Source organism: Canis aureus, chromosome 14, assembly GCF_053574225.1.
Source record: "Canis aureus isolate CA01 chromosome 14, VMU_Caureus_v.1.0, whole genome shotgun sequence".
Lineage (NCBI taxonomy): Eukaryota > Metazoa > Chordata > Mammalia > Carnivora > Canidae > Canis > Canis aureus.
Window position 1 is genome coordinate 22,545,442 of NC_135624.1, and position 23,204 is coordinate 22,568,645.

A 23,204-nucleotide genomic window follows, 5' to 3' on the forward strand; every position below is an offset into this window, starting at 1 on the left:
AGCTATTTCAATCTTGAGTTCTACACACCCCTCCAAAGAGATCAAGCAGGGCTCAAATGAATTTGTGGGAATCAGCCTATGAGAACAAAATGTACATGCCCTGTTTCTCTTATATGGGCAGTGCTGATGTGTCCACCTTGGGCGCTGGCTAACTTGCACTGTGAAGCCACGCAGAAAAGTGGGCATATTTCCCTGCTTCCCTTATAGCTGCCTCTCTAACACCCACCTAACCCAATTTTAGATCCCTGATATTTCAGAGAATGCAACATGGGGACAATGTGAATTACATTTACACTGGCACATTTACTTTGAACACTTGTAGTGAAAGACTAACAGGATGATAACCAAGCTGTTGCCGGGTTTTCCTCCGTCTTGCTCCATCTCAAAGGTGATTCACTCAGGAACTTGATGACTGCCTTTTAAAGCAGCACAACAGGCCCATTAGCACTTAATTGCATTAACAGTCTGTGTTTCCTAGCCTAACAAACAGTCTTGATTTAGGGATGATGCAAGTCAGGGATAGCCTGGACAGTAGTTCTATTTCTATTTATCAGATGGGAGTTCCCTCAGGTCAGAGACTATTTTCTCCCTGGAAGAAGTGGTGGGAAATTCCTACGTAGGTGATTTTTAGGCAGATGGTGGAGCTGATATATTTAGAGGCTCCAGAAATATCATTCCCTTAATTACACTGTCAAGATCTTGATTACCGGCAGCCTGTTTTACTCAGGCCAGGGCTATTTTACATTTGCATTTGAGATTCCTCTAAGATAGCTGGGCAATGCAGCTACAGAATGAAATTACTTGGTTGGTTATATTTACATGGAATTTGGAGGAATGAATAAATTGCTATTGTTGGAACTGAAAGTTAATGATGGTCTAGTGAATTATGTGAGGATACAGGGAAAATATTGTGATAGATGGGAGATGGATAGAGGTGGATGGATGGAGAGAGGGATGAGATAGAGATGGATAGGATAGATAAACAGATATCAGGTGAGATGGACAGATGGAGAGAAATAGTTCTGCCTTTGCACAGGAGTGCTGGACAATACAAAACGACTGTGCAAGCTGAAACCATGTTAAGTGATCTCAACCACTTGGAAAAATTAGTATTGTTCTCTGGATGTTCACATTTTTTTAATTAAAAACTGCCTGTCAGTGGTAAATATATGGGGAAATGAAAAAATAGTAAAACCTATTTACTTAGTAATTTAGCCCTTAAAATATTAGAAAGATGGAGAATTAATGTGTTTTACTTGTCAAAAATTCGAGACTGGTGTGAACAGTGTTTGTTGCCTTCTCTTCATCATAGAACTTAGGATTCTGAGTAAGCGTCTTTTTCATGCCTTGACAAGCCAGCCCACTCCTTTCTAAGTCTAGATCAGCCAGCAACATTTTCTCCTTTCTACTTTCAGTATTGTGAAACGTATCTGAGAATTCCCAAGCTATGAAGCTTCTCACTTCTTCTGGGGCATCTTCATCCTTTCTTCACTGATTTCTGGCTGCTTATCAAGAGTCTCTTGAATAGCACCAGCACTTATGCTCCCATGGTCACCTAGTTCTTCTATAATTTCATTTATGTTTGATCTGAAGCTCACTTCCATAATTATTATTTTATCATACTTCCATTTTACCATACTCCCATCTTTTTTGTACAACACCCCCTTTCTATTATCCATTCTTATAAAATGTCACAGATTTATCACCAGGAAACAAGGAGGAAACACCACTACCCACTTTGCAGTCTGTGTGTGAATGAATAGACATGTGGTGACCGATCACTGACAGATTGGGAGAAAAGTCATGTGCTTGGTCACAATATGATGCACATTGGCTATTTGCACAGTGACTTTCTGAATGAAAAGCTGACAGCAAAGTTTGTACTTTATAAAATTACTTACAGTTAATATACCCTAGTAACTGAAATTTGAACTGCGTTATTGAGAAATTGGGGATATATACTTAAACCATGATAACTGAATTCATAGATATTGGAAACACTCAAAGCAAGGCCAACTGTGTGTGTGTGTGTGTGTGTGTGTGTGTGTGTGTGTGTCTGTGTGTATTTTAGTCTTTCCTAACCTGTCCTATCAAACACATTTCAGTCTTTGTTGCACCTGTTCCTTGGGCTTCTGTAGTACAAAACAGGAAGAAAGAGGAGAAAGGCAGAGGATTATTGTGTGGACTATAAGGCTGGGACCAGCCAAAGAGGTGTAGTTGAATGACATAATCAAGAATGGATACCAGAACAGAGAAGAGAGAATCTCTTCTTGAATCTCCTCTTCTTGAATATTTTCTTCTTGGATCTCTTCTTTTAAAGGGTCATGGAAGAAATGAAAGCAGTTCAAGATTCAGAGGGAAGCGGGTAAGAGAGAAAAGATTTTAGTAAGGGCTGTGCTAATAGGGGGTGTCCTGGTATGTGAGCACCCCCCACCCCCCCACCGCTATCGGCTGAATACCTTCCCTTCCAAATTCATATGCTGAAGCCCTAATGTGATGATATCTGCAGTGGGCCTTTGGGAGGTAATTAGGTCATGAGGGTGGAGCCCTCATGATAAGGTTAGAGTCCTTATAAGAAGAAGAGGGATCCCTGGGTGGCGCAGCGGTTTGGCGCCTGCCTTTGGCCCAGGGCGTGATCCCGGAGACCCGGGATCGAATCCCACATCGGGCTCCCGGTGCATGGAGCCTGCTTCTCCCTCTGCCTGTGTCTCTGCCTCCCTCTCTCTCTCTCTCTCTGTAACTATCATAAATTAAAAAAAAAAAAAAAAAAAAGAAGAAGAAGAGAGAGAGAAAAAAAAAAGAAATGAGCTACCATTGCTCTATTTCTGCCTTGTGAGGAAACGACAAGAAGACTGTCTATAAATCAGAAGAGCTTCACCAGTACTCAATTCTGATGGCACCCTGATCTCAGACTTCCAGCCTCCAGAACTGTGAGAAACAAATTTCTGTTTATGAGTCACCCTGTCTATCATTCTGTTTAATCAGCCTGAGCTGATCAAGACACCCTTTATCTTCATAAAGACAAATAAGATTTGTCTCTTAGTTCTAAAACCATGCTTTTGGTATGTTTTACCATTTTGACTCTGGATTCTGGTGGTCTCATGCATATAGACACATGTTCCCTGGGTCCCTTTCATTAGCTCAGCTTGGTGGAAAATTCTGGACTTAAGAGTTAGAAAGAAGGGCTCACACTTTCTCTGCCACCCACTGGAGGAGTGAAGTTACTCAACTTCTGCAAGTTTGCCTTATAGGATAGGAATTATTTAAAGAACAGTGCCTGAGACAGACGAGGAGGCACACAATAAATACAAATTACCAACTTCCCTTCCTCCAATAACACCCCGGGAGGCACAGCCTATATAAATGTTCCCATTTTTAAAAATCTGAAGTGGAAATGAGGAAAGCTGAGAATTGAATTTGCAGCTCAGGGTTCACAACTGGGTTTTTTGTTGTTGTTGTTGTTTCCCTGTGTTGTGTTGTGTTTTTAATCAAACGAGAAATAGTTTGCGAACTAAGATAACAAAGTAAAGCAAAGGCAACATCTGGTGAACAGCAAAAAACAGAATCCAACAATTCTGTCATCCCCTGTTTATTACTGTTTCTCTAAGTAGCAAGAGAGTCAGAACTTAGCTTATTTTTCTTTTGTCTGAAAGTGGACCATTGAAAACATCTCAGTAATAACAACTGTAAAAAGATTAAAGAACAAGGACTTAAAAGCCATGTTTGGGGCTGTGGGATAGATTGGGGCTTGTAAGGAGGTAAAAGGTTTAAGGCCTCCTTTTACCTGTAAGGAGGTAAAAGGTTTAAAGCCAATAAGAACAAGGGAAAGATCACATCAGTACATCTGACCGATCTACAGGTGAGGGTGCTCGCAGGAAAGCAGCACAGGGCCTGTGACTCTTACTGTCATGGTTCAGAGGTCCAGGAAGTGAAGGAGACCAAAAAAAAAAAAAAAAAAGCCCCAGCTCAAAGGCTGTTGGCCCAGTGTTGACCTTGATACGGTAGGGAGTCCACAGAATGGCTATGAGAGTAGAAGGAAAGATTAAAATCAATTGCAATGGATAAACTGCAGTAGATTCTTTTAAAAATTAAAGAAACAATGATATCACCACATTGTTCCACTGTCTAATTATTCCTATACCTTGATTTAGATAGAGTACAACTCAAGATAAAATACTTTCCATTCTCTGGGTCCCAGATTCCTCATCTGTACAAAGAGGTCAGTTTAGACCACTGACGTATTTCAGGCTGCTGTAACAGAGTACCATACACTGGGTGGCTTAAACAATAAATATTTATTTCTCACAGTTCCAGAGGCTGGAAGTGTAAGATCAGGGTGTCAACATGGGGTTCTGGTGAGGGCCCTCTTCCTGGCCTGTGGAAAGCTACCTTCTTGCTATATCCTCACATGGTGGGGAGAGGGTGCTCTGGTCTCTTCTTCCCCAATAAAGGCACCAATCCTAACACGGGCACTCTATGCTTATGACCTCATCCAATCCTAATTACCTCCCAAAGGCCCAACCTCCAAATACCATCACATTGAGGATGAGGGCTTCAACATATGGATCTAGGGGGGACAGAACATTTAGTCCCTAGCAATGACCTCTGAGTCTCTTCTCTCTGATACTGTACAAAGGTTCCCCATTGCCCACCAAATCAAATTCAAGTCATCTGTCCAGCTTTCAAGATCTTCCACAATTGGATGCCTATCCAAGGCACCAGGTATGTTTGATGAACCTTCACCTCCCTTTAGACCAACCTCTAGTGTGCCTTCACCACAAGCTGTATTAATCCATTATCTCCACTTTTTCCCATGTTCATTCTCCTCTCTTGGAGCACACTGAACTCTCTCCATTGCCTCAAGGACTAGCCATTTTGTGGGAGCCATTCTTCCAGTCCTCAGATCATCTCATGGGAAAGGATGGAATTAATATAAAGTTTTCCTCCTGTGTAGTATAGAGGAGGTATTAGGATTAGCACAGACAGGATTTTAAACGGGAAGTTGTTGTTGTTGTTTCATATTGTTTTAGATCATGTAAAGACCAGTTCTAAAAATTTGAAATTAAATTTAATATGTACAAATCATGTCCCAGAGCTGCTATTATTAATCACAAAATCAAAGATTAACAGAATAGGAAAAGACAAAGGACATCAATTTAAGGTAAATTACAGTTGAATATATATAGGATCACACTTTATATCTTTACAAATACCAAGCAAATTCTCTGATATTTGTGATATTATAAGAAGGCCACAGTATTAAGGATTTGCCATTCATTGTAACATTTTGCTGAAAACCATTTGTATGCCTCCACACTAGGATTCAGTATTAAATATTTAATCAAAAAAGATTCCAGCTTGGATTTTTTTCCCTAGGACTTGATCTATGGTAATCTTTTGAGAAGTTCTGAAGCTGAAGGAAATAAAAGACATTCTTGCTTTTGATAACTGTCCATGGTAAGTCATTATTGCTATTAGGAATACAATGCATAATACAATTTGAAGAAACATATGTAATGGTTACCTGAAATTATAAGAACAATACTATTCTAAATACAAAAAGAGTTTTTTATGAGCCTTTATTACTGCTCCACGGGAATGCCTAATAATGTGTCTACTGATAATTTGGGATAAGCAGACAACTTATAAGTGAGAAAATGGAACCTCTGGGAAAAATTTCAACATCATTAATAATGACACAATGGTATTTTCCAACTATCCAAATGGTAATGAAGTTTGTGTTAAAAGAGATGAAAAAAAAGAAAAGAAAAGAAAAGAAAAAAGAACTTCCAGTTGTTGAGAGCATCTCAGTTACTTGGAGGTGGAGAGATGTGTGTGCTGGACAGCTCCCTTTGCCCCTCCAGCTCCAGTGTCCACTCTTTTCCACCCTGCTTGTGCCTTTGGAGACAGAGCTTATCAAAATGCATCAATGGGGCTCCCTTGTCTCTGGCTTCCAATCAGCCTCCCATACTGGAGATACCAGCAGAAGATCAGTGGAAGAATGGGGGTCCCAGGGGTTGTGCTTCCTTCCCAAAGACCAAAGCTCTTAGTGGTGGTTCTTTTCTACAGCTACAAGTCTTCCCAGCTTCAGGTAACTGCTCCTTTTCCTTGCCATTTCAGATTAAGGGGTGGCAGTGGCCTCTTGCTGTTGTGAGATCTGGAGTGCTTCTCTATCTCTTCTTGATTTTCCTTACCTTGACCACACCTTACAAATTAACCCTTCATTAAATCCTTTCCAGTCATCACTTTTGAATTTGCCATCCACTTCCTACCAGCACCCTGAAATCTCCAGAATATTTGCCAGTCTACTCAGGCCGCTCTCCAAGCAAGGACATCTTTCATCCCAGTCTTCTCCTCCTCCTATAGCAGGTAATGCCTGTTGCTCTGCCCTCCCCAGAATCCATTCAGTCTGTTGCTGGCACAGCAGCCAAACTTTCCATTAGAGAACCACCTCTCTTTATCTCTCAGTGCACATGTCTTGGATGACGTTGATCTCAGTACAACACAAGGCTGAACATCTGATCTAAGTCAGTTTCACTGGGCTTAATCTCAGGACTTCTGTTGGAACTATGGCAGCAAAGAGGCCTTTATTCAGTGACACAGGTGACCCTAATGGAAAACATAAGCCTGGAACTGTTGGACCAAGGACGAAGGCTTGCCTAAATGTAAACTAATGAAGTGGGCAGGGAGAAGCAGGCCTAACATCATTATTTGGATCCCTGGATCCCACCATGCCTGAAGCTGATATGTGGGCACTATTCTCAAAAGTAGTTCTTCCCTTTTCTTGCTCAAGCTGAGTTAAGCTCTCTGTCATTTGCTGTGGGAAAGATCCCTCTCACATCTGGCGGAAGTAAAAAGTAGAGTATTAGAACCGACTTCTAAAATGACATCATCCAGATTTGCAGTATTGTTTTCGTCAAGAACCCCAGAATGTAGGTCAAGAGAAGCTACCTGTGGTTTTTGTCTATTATGCACCTAGTGCTACCACCACCTGCATTGTCTCTCAGATTTCATTGAAATCTGTGAGAGATGGGACAACACCAAATCAAACAGCGCACTCTGTGTTGACTTTTGTGACCTGAACTGGTGCAAACAAAGAACAATGATGGAAAACAGCCTAATGCTGTGCTCAAACATTATTTCCAAGGGCTGTTTGACTGGGCCTTCTCAGATGACATGGTTCACTGGCAGGAAAACTGTTTATTGTGACAATCATTATTCCCATTTACCCCCTATTACAATGTGAGTCACTGGGAGGTCAGACTGTTCCAAAAGCCCAGTGTTCCTGAGCACTCAGGTTCAAGTTCAAGGGACAGCAAACAGGTCCAGGGACAATGGCAAAGGCTCAAGTCTTTGAAATGAGGAAAAGGGTTAACTCCCAACAGATTGCTGCAAAGTGAGTTTTATTATCTTCAACGTATCATGTAACTTGGGAAGAGAAATCAGAGTGACAGTGTTAACATGACCCGAGGTCCTTTCCACAGTAGCTGTTTTCCCTGAGAACAAAGATTAAATCTTCATTCATCCTTATACACTTCACTCCTGCCTAGTACTGTGTGCCTTGCACAAAATAGGTACTCATGAATGATGACCTTTCCCTGACCCCAGGGCCTACTGGCTTAAGAATCCAGAAAAATAGAAGGTAATACATCAAAAGAGTCTACACCTGGTAGTTACTAAGGACTCCTTGCTGCTATTGCTCCTTTTTGTAAATGAACATAATTATGTTATTAATAAGCAGGTTCATGAAAACTCACAGAAACCCCCTTTTTCAGCAACCTTTTCAACTTTCTTACCTCACAAGGCAAAAGCTCCAATGTGTGTTTAGGTTATTTTTCCTGATCTTCGTATGTGTGACAAACTACCCAACCTCTCACTCGTTCATCTGTTCAACAAACAATCTGTGACCACCTACAGTTTACAATGTACTGGACTATAGGTGGGGGAATCAAAGCTGATTAGGACGCAGCCCCCATGTATAACATAAATCTGTTGAAGATGGACAGGAAGTCCCAATAGCTGGTGAATGAGAAATCCAGCCTATGGAACGAGGTCACTGACTTCATGGTTGCAACACGTGCTGGGGGAACCTGGGTAAAAATATCTCCTCCTAGGGGAGCATTTTCCTTACCTTATCTGCAAGCCAGCCAAGATGCCTGATCTCTCGGCTCCCAGCAATGCCTGTTTTCCCCAACTGCTCTCTGACCTCAGCAATCACTTGGGTCAGCAGGTCACTCACATTGGAATGGATGGCACTGAACCAGGCCTGGGCAGTGGCTGAGTCCTTGCTCCTCAGGATCACTGTGTGCTTAGCATCCGGAGAGTGGATTTCAAGCTGCCTGGAGAAGCAGAGAGAGAGAGAAGGGTTAGAATGTGTCCTGGTAGGTCATGCTTTGTCAAGTCCTGGGCCATAGAGATGAATTAACTCTTTTTTCTTTCTTTTGGACTTTGTCAGCTTTGCATGGTTTATCTTAATGCTTCATGCATTCATTCATTCATTCATTCATTCCTTCACTCATCCACAAACATCCACCAAATGCCTAGGCATTGGTCTAGATACTGGGGACATAGCTATTCAACTATCAAATCACCTAAGTTAAGGATGTCTGGCTAACCTATTAGTCAGCTGACTTGACTGGCTTATCAATAGTATCATATCAAGACTTCTAAACTGTGAGCTGATACTAATTTGCTTTACTTCTCAATCTACAGAGGATTTTAATAATATACCCACATGCTTGCTGCTACTGCAGGAAGTAGACTGAAATATATAGCCCCATGCTTCATACTACTGCTCAGTGTTAATTGTGAATATTTACAAATCAAAGATGACCAAACTTTGCATTCCTTAGGAATCCTGTCTGTGGCACATTTACCTACCATTTAATCCTTGGGTATATTTAAGAAGTGAATTGGCCTAGGAAGGGGCAACTGGGGAGAGAGGCACACAAAGAGCTCTCTTTAAAGTCAAATAAGAAAGAAAAGAAAGAAAAAACAAATGTCAACCACCAAAGTTTACCCCAGACCTTCACATGAACCACCCAAGATACAAAGTGAGATCTGTATACTGTAATTATGGTAAAAGAAGAAAATTCTAAATAGATTTTTTTGAAGTACTCCTAGATTAATATGACATTAATATGGCATTGCAAAAATGGTATATATGGACAGCATAAAGGCCAGAGAAGTCCATTATATCCTTCACCCAGTTTTCCCTATGGTTATGGAATATAACATCAAAGCCAGGAAATCAACATTGGGACAATGTAGGTGAATGGTTCTATGCCATTTTATCTCCTATAAGTCACAGTAAGCAGAATACAGGACTATTCCATCACCACAAAGCTCTCCTTCCAGCTACCCCTCATAGTTACAATGCTCCTCTCGCCATGGCCATCTCAAATCTCTGGCAACCATTACTAACTTGTCCTTCACATCTATAATTTTTAGACTGCTAATTTTTATTGCCAGGAGGAAAAAACCCACATTTATTCATTGATGTATACATGCAAAGAAATATTTTTACATTCGTGTTTGCACCAGAAAAATGTAGGGATTGGGAACATTCAAAACTGAATAAAAATGATACATTTGTTATTTCATCCTTTAATTATTTTTTTAAAGATTTTATTTATTTATTCATGAGAGACACAGAAAGAGAGGCAGAGACACAGGCAGAGGGAGAAGCAGGCTCCATGCAGGAAGCCCGAGGTGGGACTTGATCCCAGGACTCCAGGATCACGCCCTGGGCCAAAGGCAGCCGCTAGACTGCTGAGCCACCCAGGGATCCCCTCATCCTTTAATTATTATGCTACCATTCATTGAATAATTTTTATCTATATATGTATTCCTCCAATATCCCTAGGACTGATGTTTATTAATTCTATTTAACATAAGAAAAAACTAAAGTTTGGAGGGAGAGAGAATTTACCCAAGGCCACACAGTGATGCTAGGATTCAAACGTATGTTGGTTAGACTCAAAAACCCATGAACTTAGATACTATATTACAGTGTCTCTCCTTTAGACTGGACAACATCTAAAAGTGGGGCACCATTTTCTTCCATATCTGTCTTAATTCTCATTCTCATTCTCAGTAGAGTCCTTAGCTCCTGAGTTACAAAATAATTTTGCAGATCACCTGAAAATCACAAGTCCCATTGCAACCTGGCCTCATTAACATTCAATAGCAAACTTTAAGAGTAAACCTTTTTACTCATAAACTTAAATTGTAGAAAAGGAATGATTTAGAAAGTTAAATGTCTCTGGAGGAGTGTTAACAAAAATTAGCAATTTTTTTTTGGTCAGAAATTTGCAAAACAAGACTCCTCACTAAGACTCCAAAGGTTTTTTTTTTGTGATAAAACAGGGAATTCTTTAGATGACATCTGTCCTTGCTCAGAGGAAAAAAATCTCATGACTCTTGGGCACTTTTCAAAGAAATGGGGGGTAATTCTTGCCCATGGCTTACTCTTCAGTAAAGTTACATAGCCAATTACCAACCAGGGCTCTCAAAAAGCATTAGTGAGAGTTCAACATGCTTTTATTTTTCTTATTTTAAAGATTTTATTTTATTTATTTATTTTTTAGGTAGGTCCCATACCAGTGTGGAGCCCAATATGGGACTCAAACTCACGACACTGAGATCAAGACCCGAGCTGAGATCAAAAGTTGGATGCTTAACCAACTGAGCCACCCAGGTGCCCCTAAGATTTTATTTTTTAAGTAATCTCTACACCCACATGGAACTCAAATCTACAACCCCCGAGATCAAGAATTGCATGCTCCATGGACGGGGTCAGCCAGGTGTCCCTCAATGTGCTTTTCAAATTATCCTAAAATGATCTGTTATTCTAGAAATTTAAAATCTGCAAATATCTCATTTATTTTTGAAGTAAATGAAAAAAATGAAATATTTTCTTTTAAAGACCTGGCTTTGTTTTTAAACAAATGATGGCTTGGGAAGCTGCCACCCCCCAGGTGTCTCTCTCTCTCTCTCTCTCTCTCTCTCACACACACACACACACACACACACACACACACACACGCGCGCGCGCAAATAATGCCAGCAAGAAAGAGAGGAAACAAAGACCATCTTCTTTGTTGGATTGCCAGCGTGCCCCCAGAGGAAAGCTGACTTGTAAACAAAGGTACAGGCTGATGATGCAGAGGCCTGTTTCTCCCAGGTTCTGGCAGCATTTATCATCATTAATTTTTAAGTAAACTTTAAAGCATAACATACAGATAGAAAAGTGTACAAATCATTGTACAATAATTTGAGCAAAAGTGCACAAATGTAATTTTGCAAAGGGAATTTATTTGTGGAATTGCCACTCAGATCAAGAAGGAGAACATGGCATGTGTTCCAGAGTCCCCTTCAAGCCCTCTTTCCAATTATCATTCCTCCCCCACCTCTACCCCCAAATCACCACTACTCAGATTTCTATCATTATGGATTACTTTTATCTCAGGCAAAATGTACAACTTTTTTGTTTTCATTTTCTGTCTTTGCTTGAAGTACAGGGGAGATTTTGGACTATTTCTGGGATAAACTAGCAGGTCCTATGCTTTCATTTTTTTAAAAAGATTCATTCTTTCATTCATTCATTCGAGATAGAGCACACAGAGGGAGAGGGAAGAGCAGACTCCCCACTAAGCAGGGAGCTGGGGGCAGGGCTCTATCTCAGGACCCTGAGATCATGACCTGAGCCAAAGGCAGATGCTTCACTGACTGAGCCACCCAGGTGCCCTATGCTTTTAGCAGTGGTTCTCAAAGTGCGGCAGACAAGCCACACCACCATCACCCAGAAATTCATTAGAAAAGCCAATTTTCAGTTCCTACCCTAAAGCCACTGAATTAGGAATTCTGGGGATTGGGCCCAGGAATCACCCTCCTGGTAAGTCTGATGCAACTCAAGTTTGAAGAAGGTTGCTCCATGGGTTCATAAGAAGCAGCCCTGAGCTTGGCTGGTTGCCAAGGTTCCCAGTGGCTGAAGTGGACATGCCAGAGGGTAGATTGAGCTCCTCCAATCAGTCTCAAAGTCCCAAAGGAAGAACACAGAAGACACAATACAGAGGCTTGTGATTTTTTTTTTTTTATAGTACAAAAAAAAAAAAAGGGCAGAAGAAGTTCTCAATCAAAAGTATTCTTCAGGGGAGTCTGGGTGGCTCAGCAGTTTAGCGCAGCCTTCAGCCCAGGGCATGATCCTAGAGACCCGGGATCGAGTCCCATGTTGGGCTCCTTGCATGGAGCCTGCTTCTCCCTCTGCCTGTGTCTCTGCCTCTCTCTGTCTCTCTCTGTGTTTTTCATGAATAAATATATAAAATCTTAAAAAAAAAAGTATGCTTCAGAAACCCCTGAATAGGTTTTTGGTTTTGTTTTGAATCATTTAACTAAATACAGATGCTTAGACCCCATCCCAGATCTATTGAGTAGGAATATCCAGAGGTTGAGGCCTAGGTATACACTTTAAATGTTCCACAAATTATATTAAGGACCATGGCAGGCCTCTCTGAGTGCAAGCTCAAGCCCTCTGTAGAGCTGTGCCTCTACCTGTCACCAGAAGGCTCCTGGGCAGTGTATCAGTTATCCACTGCTGAGTAACAATTTTCCCCAGGATTAAGTGGCTGCCAACTCTAAACATTTGTTATTTCACAGTTTCTGTGGCACATGAATTTGAGAGTGGCGTAGGTGGGTGGCTCTGGTTCAAGGGCTCTTGTGAGTTTGCAGTCAGGATGTCAGCAGTGGCTTCCGGCAAATGAAGACTTGACTGGGGCTCCACTTCTAAGATCGTGCACTCATCTGGCTGTTGGTAGGAGGCTTTTCCAGGGGATACTGAGTATCTTCATGACATGGTAGCTGGTTTCCTCCAGAGAGCAATAAGGAGCTGCTGTTCCTTTTATGATCTGGTCTCCATTATATATAATATGTATGTAAAACTTAGTGCAAATCTCAACTACACACACTTTGGCCCAATTTATCACCGAAGCTCATTTTACCAAAATGTGATCCTGGGCTATGCACATTTTAGAGCATGAAGAGATAGAGAAAGAAGTTCCATAATTCCACTCCTGGACTGGCTCTGTAGTCCTTCCTTCACCAGCCTATTTTCTCACCAATTGAAAGCAAATGTTCCAGAGGGTAGCCTTGAAGCATTTGCAGTTTGGGTTCAGGCTGGCTCTAAAATTTTTTGACTATGAGGCACTGGGAAAGTCACTTAACCTTCCTAAACCTCAATTTCCTTATCTCTAAATGGCTCAATATGCTTGCCTCTTAAGATATTTGGAGAGACCAAATGAGATAATGTGTGCATGAGATGTCACAATGCCAGGCTGGTCTTGATCAGCTCTGGTTTGCAATAAATAGTCTTCCCAAACATGTACAATGCAACAGTAGGGGCCCCACATGGTACATAGAGTCCTCTAGGGTGGACTTTGGTTCAACTCTTTTTCAGAGTACCTCGGAGGAAAATCCAAACCCAGGAAAAATACTCTGGAATGGAAGAAGGGTACCTCTGGGGAGAGCAGCATGAGTCTTCTGCAAGATCTTGGATGATTTGGGCCAAACCTGATAATCCATTCCCTGTTATCCCATCTACCTCTGTTCTTACATAAAAGAGCCACATGAGGCTCATGTTCAGAAGCATATATTGGTAGGAGTTGCAGCCATCACTAGAGCTACAAATGTCTGTTGAAGCCCCTTTGTTTTCTCAATGCTTGAATTAACCAGCAACTGTGAACATGAAAGGAGAATGGGGAATTCTTTTACCTTTCTGAAATACTGCGCTGACAACATACCCCAAAAGAACCATTTTCATATATTTCATGTAACCCATTTTTAAAGCAATTTCAACTACAATAAATACTTCATTAATTTGTAAATGTATGGAAGGAACTAATGATGAAGAAATGAAGTAGAAATCGGGGAGCAGAAGGAGGGGGGAGAAGAAGAAAAGGGAATGAAAGACTCTAGGGTGGGAATGCCACTGTGGAGGGGTAGCTGAAGTCATAACAGTCACAGGGAAGCAAACATTAATCCTACAATGGAAGCAAAAAAAGCACTGGGCAAGGGCACCTGGCTGGTTCAGTCAAATGTGAGACGGACGCTTGGTTCTGGCTCAGGTCATGATCTCAGGGTTGTGAGATCGAGCTGCTTAAGATGCTCTCTTTGCCTCCCCTTCCCTCCTCCCTCTCAAAACTAATTAAAAAAATCTTTTCTTAAAAAAGCACAGGACATGAGAGTAGTGTCATATCACTCATGTCAAAGTGATAGATACAAATGCTTGTAAATGTATAAATTATGCCGGGAAATGTATCCAGGTGGATTCAATGAGGAGGGAAATTGAGTGACAAGAGGACAAGATAAAAAAAGACTTCACTGTCTCACATACTATCTGCTGAATTTCGTTCCACGCAGCCATGTGTATTCACTATATTGGAAAGGCGGAGAAGGAGAAGAAGGAGGAAGAACAGGTTAAAACAATCTTGTCTCAAATTCAAGCTCTGTCACTTACGAACTATACTTTTTCATGACCAGCTGTGATTCGGTCTGCCTAGGTTCTGTTCCCCCTTTCTGGCAACAGGATTTACCCCCCATTCTCAGCCTCAGTGGTTTGGGGGCTTCATGGTTTGAGTATTGTAGGTATGATCTAATTTGGGTCATGGAGATCTAGGCCCAGGATTTCTGCAGGAGTAATTGTTGAGAAGATGTTTTTTTTTTTTTTTTCCTCATCTCCTAAGAGGTCAGATAAAATCATGGATCTACTGCAGGCTGTCTTGCCATCAAGAGGAGCAGGTCTGCCTGCAAATGAAGCCAACACTGAGGAAAACAGAGCTGAGAGTCCTGGATCCAGCCACACCTGACACACAGCTTATCCTTGTACTTTTCTTCTATGTTTCCCTTTTTGCTTAAACCAGTTTGAATTGGGTTGTCAAATACAACTAAAAGTCCTAACTCATACACTGACCACAAATAGGTCACATCATTTCTATGAGCCTCAAGTTTCTTTATTCCCTGTAAAACAGGGATGGTGGTGGTGGTGGTGATGATAATGATAATGAAGTGATAATGATGATTATAATGGAAATGGTAATAATAAAACTTTCACAGGGTCACTAGAGCATCGAATGAGATAATAATTGTGAAAGTGCTTTGTGACTTGTTAATCCTGATATTAGCAGGTGTCATTTATGCTTTTGGCATTTTAAGACTCTTCTGTTGGCTCAGTGTAACTGGGGGAAAAAACTATATTAGTGAATACAATGCTTTTGAATTGTCTGCACACATGAGCACATACAAGCAAGTTAGTTCTTTCCTAATTATACCACTAACAGACAAGGCATGCATACTGAAACAAAATCCTAGAAATCTTTTGAGTTACAAAACAGAGTTGGAAACATGCAATGATTTCTTAGCATGTACACAAAGATGTGTTGTGCCTCTAAGTGAGTTTTTGAGAAAACTCACCGGTGTTAAGCACGTGTTGGGTGCACCGAGGCATGCAGAGTACATGGTCCCTCTCCCCAAGAAGTTCACCATATGTCATAGGATGAATAGTATCATTCCAAACTCTAGTCTACCCAGAACCTCAGAATGTGACTGATTTGGAAACAGAATCTGTGCAGAAGTAATTAAAGTAAGGATGGTGGTGAGATCCTTATCTCATTAATCTAATCTGAATTAGAGTGGGTACTAAATCCAAAGGGATGTCATTATAAGAGACAGACACAGAGACGAATGCAATGGGACCGTAAGATACAGATGACTTAGAACTATGGCAATCATACTTCCAATTCAACACACGTTGGAGTTAAAACAGTCTTCTTGGCCAAAAAGAAAAAACAAAACCAAAGAAGCCTTACCCTCACCACCATGCAATTCTATAACCAGGAAGAAAAAGGAAACCCTCCTGAAATGAGGGACATATATAAAGCACTTGAAAGCATGCAGGCACATAGTAGGCCTTGCTCAGTAAATCAGAGTGTCTTCTAATTCCTTCCTGGCATTAAAAAAATAATAATCTAGCCAACCTCCTTGCTAGCTGATGAGTCCTACATTTCTGGAACTGAGAAAGAGGAAGGAGGGAGTGAGTAAAGGAGCAATAAAGTCAGAACGGCTGATTGGAGCTATTTTCAGCAGGCCAGTCTTTTATAACTCTTATTTTGTTCCCCAGTTGAACTGACCACTGCTTGATGAATTGTGTTTATCTGTAGTTCAGCGATAAAGTTCTCTTTTAATTCCCTGCTGAATAGAAATATTTAGGGCAATGCCACAGCTGTGTTTATTCTCACACTCCACCACAGTTATGTAAATACTGCCTATGGAACTATTTCTGATAAAGGCCCATACCAACCCTGAGGAATTACACACTCACTCTAGATGTCTGCCAAGATGAGCAGTTTCGATCCAGCTTGGCACAGCCTATGAATGATATCACAGCTTCTCAGAGATCATTTGGCAAACCTCACAATAAAAGAGTAATTTTCTTACCCTCTTACTCTTTTAAAGACTCCCGCTGAGACAAATAATATTTCCCAGAATGCTTTACTTCCCCTGTTTAGAAACACGAGGCTGACTCTTAAAACTTAACACAAAATTAATAAATAAAAACTTGCAACCTGGCAACAAGGTTTCATGTGACCTTTCCCCTCGAAATGTGAGGCTGGAGAAAACACAGATGAAAGAAGTCAGGAAGATAAGGCCTGCGGGCTTATAGCAACCACTGGGAATGGAGGGGAACTCAAACCACATGGTTCTCGGTCATTACAGTTGCTTCCAATTCCATAAATGTGTGATTCCCATGGCTGATTAAAAGTATTACCCAACAGATAAATATATGGCACACCATTGATAATGGCTACCTCTAGATAGTTGAATTTTGAGGTATTTTTAGTTCCACCATTCTGCTTTTCTTTAATGTTTAGAATTTTTGCAATGTAATCAGACGAATATTAGAAAAAGATATTCTTTAAGAAAAGGAGTGTTTGCACACCTTTGCACTAGGAGAAGTATTTTTATGTGAACAAGAAAACACTACAGAAAGAATGAGAAAAAAATTTTTACATCAAATTGATTGTAACTAAAAGACTTCAAAAGAAAGAGATAAAAGATCTGTATATACAATATTCATAATAAGAACTTGTCCTGTGGGGATGAAAACTCTACCACCAAAGGTGTTCACTTTCCTCATTTTGTCCCTTCCTCCATCCTATGAGGTGAATGGTATTTGTCTCCTTTACAGATTAGAAGATGGCAGGCACCTCAAGGGGTTTGATTGTTCCATCTTCCAGTCAGTAAGAGACTAAGCTGGAGCTGGATCCTTAGTGCATCTAATTACATAGCCTATGTCTTAATCACTATGTTCCATTGAGTAGGGTGTTTGTAAGATGTGGTTTGTTGCTTACAAGAGTAGAGAACATTCTGGGGCACCTGGGTGCTCGGTGGTTGAGAGTCTGCCTTTAGCTCAAGTTGTGATCCTGGGGTCCTGGGATCAAGTCCCACATCAAGTTCCCAATAGGGAGCCTGCTTCTCCCTTTGCCTATGTCTCTGCCTTCTTCTGTGTCTCCCAGGAATAAATAAATAAAATCTTAAAAAAAAAAAAGAACAGAAGACATTTTTCATCTTTGTTGCTGCTCAATATCTTTCAGACACCCCTCCTGTGTATTTGGAAAGTTTTCCAAATTACAAGTTGAGCCTCCCCATAGTAGAAGCCAGAATTTGAGTTCCTAGTCTTCCGTGCTGCTAGGGCTCAGAGCCACTCACTCAAAATGGCAAGGATGCACCGTGAGATAGTAGTTGTATATGGAATCCATCTTTTGGCAAGTATGGTGGTGGAGGCATCCAGCTCTAAATGGCAGTAGTGGCAGATCTTGGCCAGTCCCAAGTTGTTATTGATACAAGCTAAGGCAGTTGCAAGAGCTGTGGTGTGGTATGGTTGTTAAGTGGCAGCAATGGTGGGATTTCTTCTAGAACAGCATTTACAATGTGAACGAGTATTGAGTTTAGCCTGGCTCTCTGAACTCTTTGGAAAATACGTGAGCACTTTAATATCCTCAGCCAGATTTCATTCTGTTGCCTGAAACTACAATCCCCTGCTAAGAATGCAGATTTAGGAATCTAGTTGCCTGATGGAGCTAATGAGATCACCTAAAAAATACGTCAAGTATGAGCAGTGAATAGAAAAGAAGCTAGGAAAGGTGTTCTATTTTTTCACAAAATCCCATTTCAAAAACAGGTCACGCGTGATATAGTATTCTGCTAGGCTCTAAGGGAACCTGACGATATCTCTCACTAGGTTGGCTAGGTTTCAGTTTTTTGGTAACACATAAATTTACAAAATATGTGAAGAATTTTAGCACTTCGACTTTCCTAGGGGAATGATATCATTATCAAAGTTTTAGAAGACAAGTCAGCTAATGTCAGACTAGAGAAAACATTTTGTTTTTCCACTACCGACTTCATCTGTACCTCACAGAAAACTCTGTGATGTGACCTTGCTCAACTGATTTTTTTAAGCCATTTAAATATACAATGTGCTATGCAGGTCAAATAAATTTACATTTGTCTCTAGATTTTTATTATCATACAGTGACAGCATAAACGGTCCATCCCAGAGTCCAGTCCAGAGCATAGCATTTGCAGTCTGAACATCTATTTTAGCTTCTTTTGAATTAGATTATTTTGGGCCAGAATTAGCAAATAAAAATATAGGATGTCCAGTTAAATTTGAATTTCAAATAAACAACAAACAGTTTAGTGTTAAGTATGTCTTGTGTAATACCTAGTGGTAGAAATGGTATAAAGTACATGGATTAGAAAGTGTGTAGAAAATAAAACTGATAGGACTTCATGATGGATTAGCTCTGATGGATGCAGAAGAGGGAAATGTTAAGGAGTTTTCTGGCTTAGCTGAATGAATGGCAGTGTCTGTTACTAAGGTAAAAAATCGAAAATGGTTCAGATTTGGTAAGAAACAGGAGTTTGGGTAAGTGGCTCCATCTTCACTTGGGTATCTTGTAATAACCCCAAGCTTGTAATGTACACATAGATCAGCTACGTCCCAAGAGTCTATTCTATGGTTATTTTATTTTAATGGAATTAACACCTTCCCAAGAATCTAGGTTGGAGGACTCGATCATTCTTGATGCCTCCCATCAAGAATACCTCCCATGGATACTTCTTCCAGTATCCACTCAGTCTCCAAGTTTTATCAGTATTATCTTGGTGGTATCTCTCTTTCAGAAGAGATGGCCAGAATATAAATTTAGCAAGTTTTCTCAGTGGAGGTAGGGTGAGCACTTGTCTAAGATGAGATATAGGTTTTACTTTGTAGGCCAACTTTGAACAAATGGTTAATTGCCTGAAATGCTATTAAAAAGAGCCTGAGGTCTCATTCTAGGCTCAAGTAGAAAAAGTAGCATCAATATATATTGATGTGTACCATGGACATGGGAGTGGGGATTGGCAGCACTCATATTGTCTATTTGATATTTCTAGAAAGCATTTTGAAATGCAGCTCTCACATGTAGCTCCTGACTGCCCCGAGCTTGGAGAGAGTCATGGTTTTCCGTAATCCGATAATTCCTCTTTCACGGCTTATCCCTTTATAGTTTATCTCTCCCTCTAGACTGTAAATTCCTTAAGGGTATGATATATATTATGTTAATATCCTCCTGTTGCCTGACACTCTGAGGGGCATAATCCATATGCTTCTCCTGGGCTAAGTGAATGCATGGCTCTGTCTATTACTAAAAGTTTGTCCAGACTCTACACTGTGTTTTCCCCTTACCACATGTTAACCCTTTCAGTCTTGAGTGATGAAATTTAATTCTACGTTACAAAGTGCTTTAGTTCTAAGTCGGAAGATTTACGTAATATACTTAAACAAATAAATAAAGTCAAACATATTTTAATGTCCCATGAGGATAGTTTCCATGGATAATGTGCGATAGAGGTCAACTCTAAAATGTTTGATTTATCCCATATTATCTTGTTTATCAGACAATCTGTCATACATAATTTTCTTGGGCTAAAATAATCGATTTGTAATCTTGCCAGACTTACCCAGGTTGGATGTAAAAGCAGGCAGACTTCCAAATGTGTAAATCAGGGTCAAAAGATGACACAAAATTAAAGCAACAAAGAATACTTATATCTGAGAGGTAAGAACAGAAGTGGATGCCACCTAACTCATTTCTGTCAGACCTCCATGTCAAACAGTAGGATTTATTTGTCTGACTCATGTACAAAATTGCAAGATGGCTTTTCATTCATTATTTTATCAATTATTTTTTGAGTGCCTAGTACCTAGACATGGCATGAGGTGCATGAAGGGAAGGGGACTGAACACATGTGGTTTCTGTGATCCCTGAGATTATAGTCTAGCAACCTTGGACAAGAACACACTTTCTTAAGTTTTCAAATAACATGAAGAATTCCTAACATGAGAGAACAAATTGTACCTGTTTTAGAAACAGACCATCTTTTATTCAGTTCTAAATAAACTACGCAATAATTCCCCACCATGAAGTCAGCAGCTGCTTATACATAGTCACAGCGCTTCACCAAAGCCGAAATAGTGCTCATCCATTCTGTTTTAATTTCTAAGTATTTCTTTTTAAGGAGGGAGGAGAAGAAAAGGGGAGAAAGACAAAAGCACTGTATCTCCAGGGCCCCTATACAGATAAAGATATGTCACCAGTTAAAGGCCATTAAGCTGTTAATATCCTTCAACAAGGATTATTAGTAGCCACCACGCAGCAGAGAAGAGAGACCCATGAGAACAGTAAAGATGAGGCTAAAGTTGGATGAGACAAGAAGGATCTGAAGAAGGTCTACCACACAAGAGACTAGAACAGCCATGGAATTTGGGTTCAGAGAGTGGAAACAAATATTATCCCAGCTAGATGGATGAACAAAAGAATGATCAAAGACAGAATTAGCAATCCAGAAAGAATTTAGAGGTCATTTAACACAACCACTCATTTCAATGGTGAAAAATCTCCAGGGAGGAAAAGTGATTTATTTATCCAAGGTCACACCTGCAGGTAGTAGTAGTATTGAACCTAGAATCCAGAATTCCTAACAATGATGTTTATCTAAATTCAGAGAATGGGCACAGAGAGGTAATGTGCTAGAAGCCAACTTAACTTTCTTTACAATTTTCCAGAGGGCTGGTCCCTACTTTGGGACCAATACCTCTTTCTGCATTTGAAACAGTCACTGTAGTGCTTTGTAGATATTTCACTGTCAAAGCATTTATGGAAATGACAGCTTCATAATTATTTTCTCTGTGAAGCCTTTGCTCAAAGACATGTTCACCTCTTTGTAGATAGCAATAATCATTTCATTACTTGAAGGATTTAAACAAGCACAAACAAATCAGCTACCCACAAAATCGCTATTTTTAAAAAATCTATATCTGAACTATCTAGACAAGTTTTAAATTGTCATGCAATTCTGTACTGGTTGCAAGAAAGGGTGAAAATCAAAATAATGCTAATGATCATCCCAAGTTTCAAAAGGTCACGCTACATGAAATTCAATCTTCTTCCTTCTTACAGTAAATGCCAAGGTGCCAAACAAGTTGGGAAGAGAGTCAATCTCTCTGTGAAGGAGCAAAGCTGTGGGTTAGATTTGTTTAATTTTGTTTTGACTTTATTAGTTTTTTGGGGTTTTTTTTTCTTTTTAAGAAAATAGCAGAACCAAAAAGTTGTTACAAATGAAGGAAATTTACTTAAAGCTTTCCATTTCTTGACATGGAGGTGTATGGGGAGGGAGAGATGGGGAAGAGATGGAGGGAAGATGAGAAGGCCCTGATTCTGTGGCTGCTGTCAGGAAGAGCTGAGCTCCTGGGCTGGTCAGATGCCTGCCTCTGCCTATAGCATTCCAAACATTTGTTCCCTCCAGATGTGCAAGTCAGTTGATTGAACTATTTTCAGCTTTGTACCCTTGGGCAATCTGCATGAAGGCTGTTTATTAATTAGCCTGGACTGCTTTTACCAAGATTTCAATATACCCCCTCCAAAAAAAACAAAAAACAAAAAACAAAACAAAAAAAAAAGAAACAAAAAAAAAAAAAAAAGAAAGAAAAAGAAACCAGATATTGAGGTGGGGCAAGTACAAATAACCTTTTTTTTTTTTTTTTAAGTACAAATAACCTTAATCACATCTGACTCCTTCATCAAAAATATTTATTGAATGCTTTCTCTCTGCCAGGCAGTCTGCTGGGTGTGGGACACCGAGTCCCACAACATAGCCATGACCTTCAAGGAGCTTATTGTCCATGGGGATGAAGGGAGGTACTGGCAGACAAGAACCCAATGCTTGCCCTCCAGGGGAGGCCACATTAGTACAGTGGTTAGAATGTCGTTAATAGAGTCAGTCAGCCTTGGTCTGTGCACTGGTTATGAGCATGCCTGAGTGAGGAACTCAACCTCTCTGCATCCTAGTTTTTCCATCTACCAGCAGGAGTGGAGTGGGGCTGAGTTATAACAAATAAAACCCCTGGAACAGTGATGATCCTAAAGCTTAATGATTTTGAAAATTTTTTTTTTTTTTTTTTATTTATGGTAGTCACACAGAGAGAGAGAGAGGCAGAGACACAGGCAGAGGGAGAAGCAGGCTCCATGCACCGGGAGCCTGATGTGGGATTCGATCCCGGGTCTCCAGGATCGCGCCCTGGGCCAAAGGCAGGCGCTAAACCGCTGCGCCACCCAGGGATCCCTGAAAATTTTTTATATAAATTCAATTTAGTTATCAGAGAGTGTATTGTTAGTTTCAAGGGTAGAATTTAGTGATTCATCAGTTGCATATCACACCCAGTGCTCATTCCATCATGTGCCCTCCTCCATGCCCATCACCCAGTTACCCCATCCCTCTACCCACTTCCCCTCCAGTTACCCTGTTGGTTTCCTAGAGTTAAGAGTCTCTTATGGTTTGCCTTCCTCTCTGTTTTCATCTGGTTTCATTTTTCCTTCATTTTGAAGGAAGAAGATAAGTTGGAGGAAAATCAAAAGGAGGAGGAAGAGGAAAGGAGAGTATCTCAGGGAGAGAGGCAGCCTGGGCAAAGGACAGAAGCGCAAAATTGCATTGCACATTATGGAAGCTGTGTATGTTGTTTGGTTTTTTTTGTTTGTTTGTTTTAGAGAGATTTTACTTATTTTTTTCATGAGAGACACAGAGAGAGAAGCAAAGACACAGGCAGA

The 23,204-nt window shown here is 40.5% G+C and overlaps 1 protein-coding gene across 1 annotated transcript in view; it reads right to left on the reverse strand.

The window, feature by feature from the left end:
* The window catches only part of SNTB1 (syntrophin beta 1), a 239,037-nt gene that overhangs the window by 87,237 nt on the left and 128,596 nt on the right, over positions 1-23,204 (reverse strand). Inside the window, exon 3 of the mRNA XM_077847092.1 lies at positions 8,132-8,339. Within this exon, the coding sequence (XP_077703218.1) occupies positions 8,132-8,339 (208 nt within the window). The remainder of the gene's footprint in view (positions 1-8,131; positions 8,340-23,204) is intronic.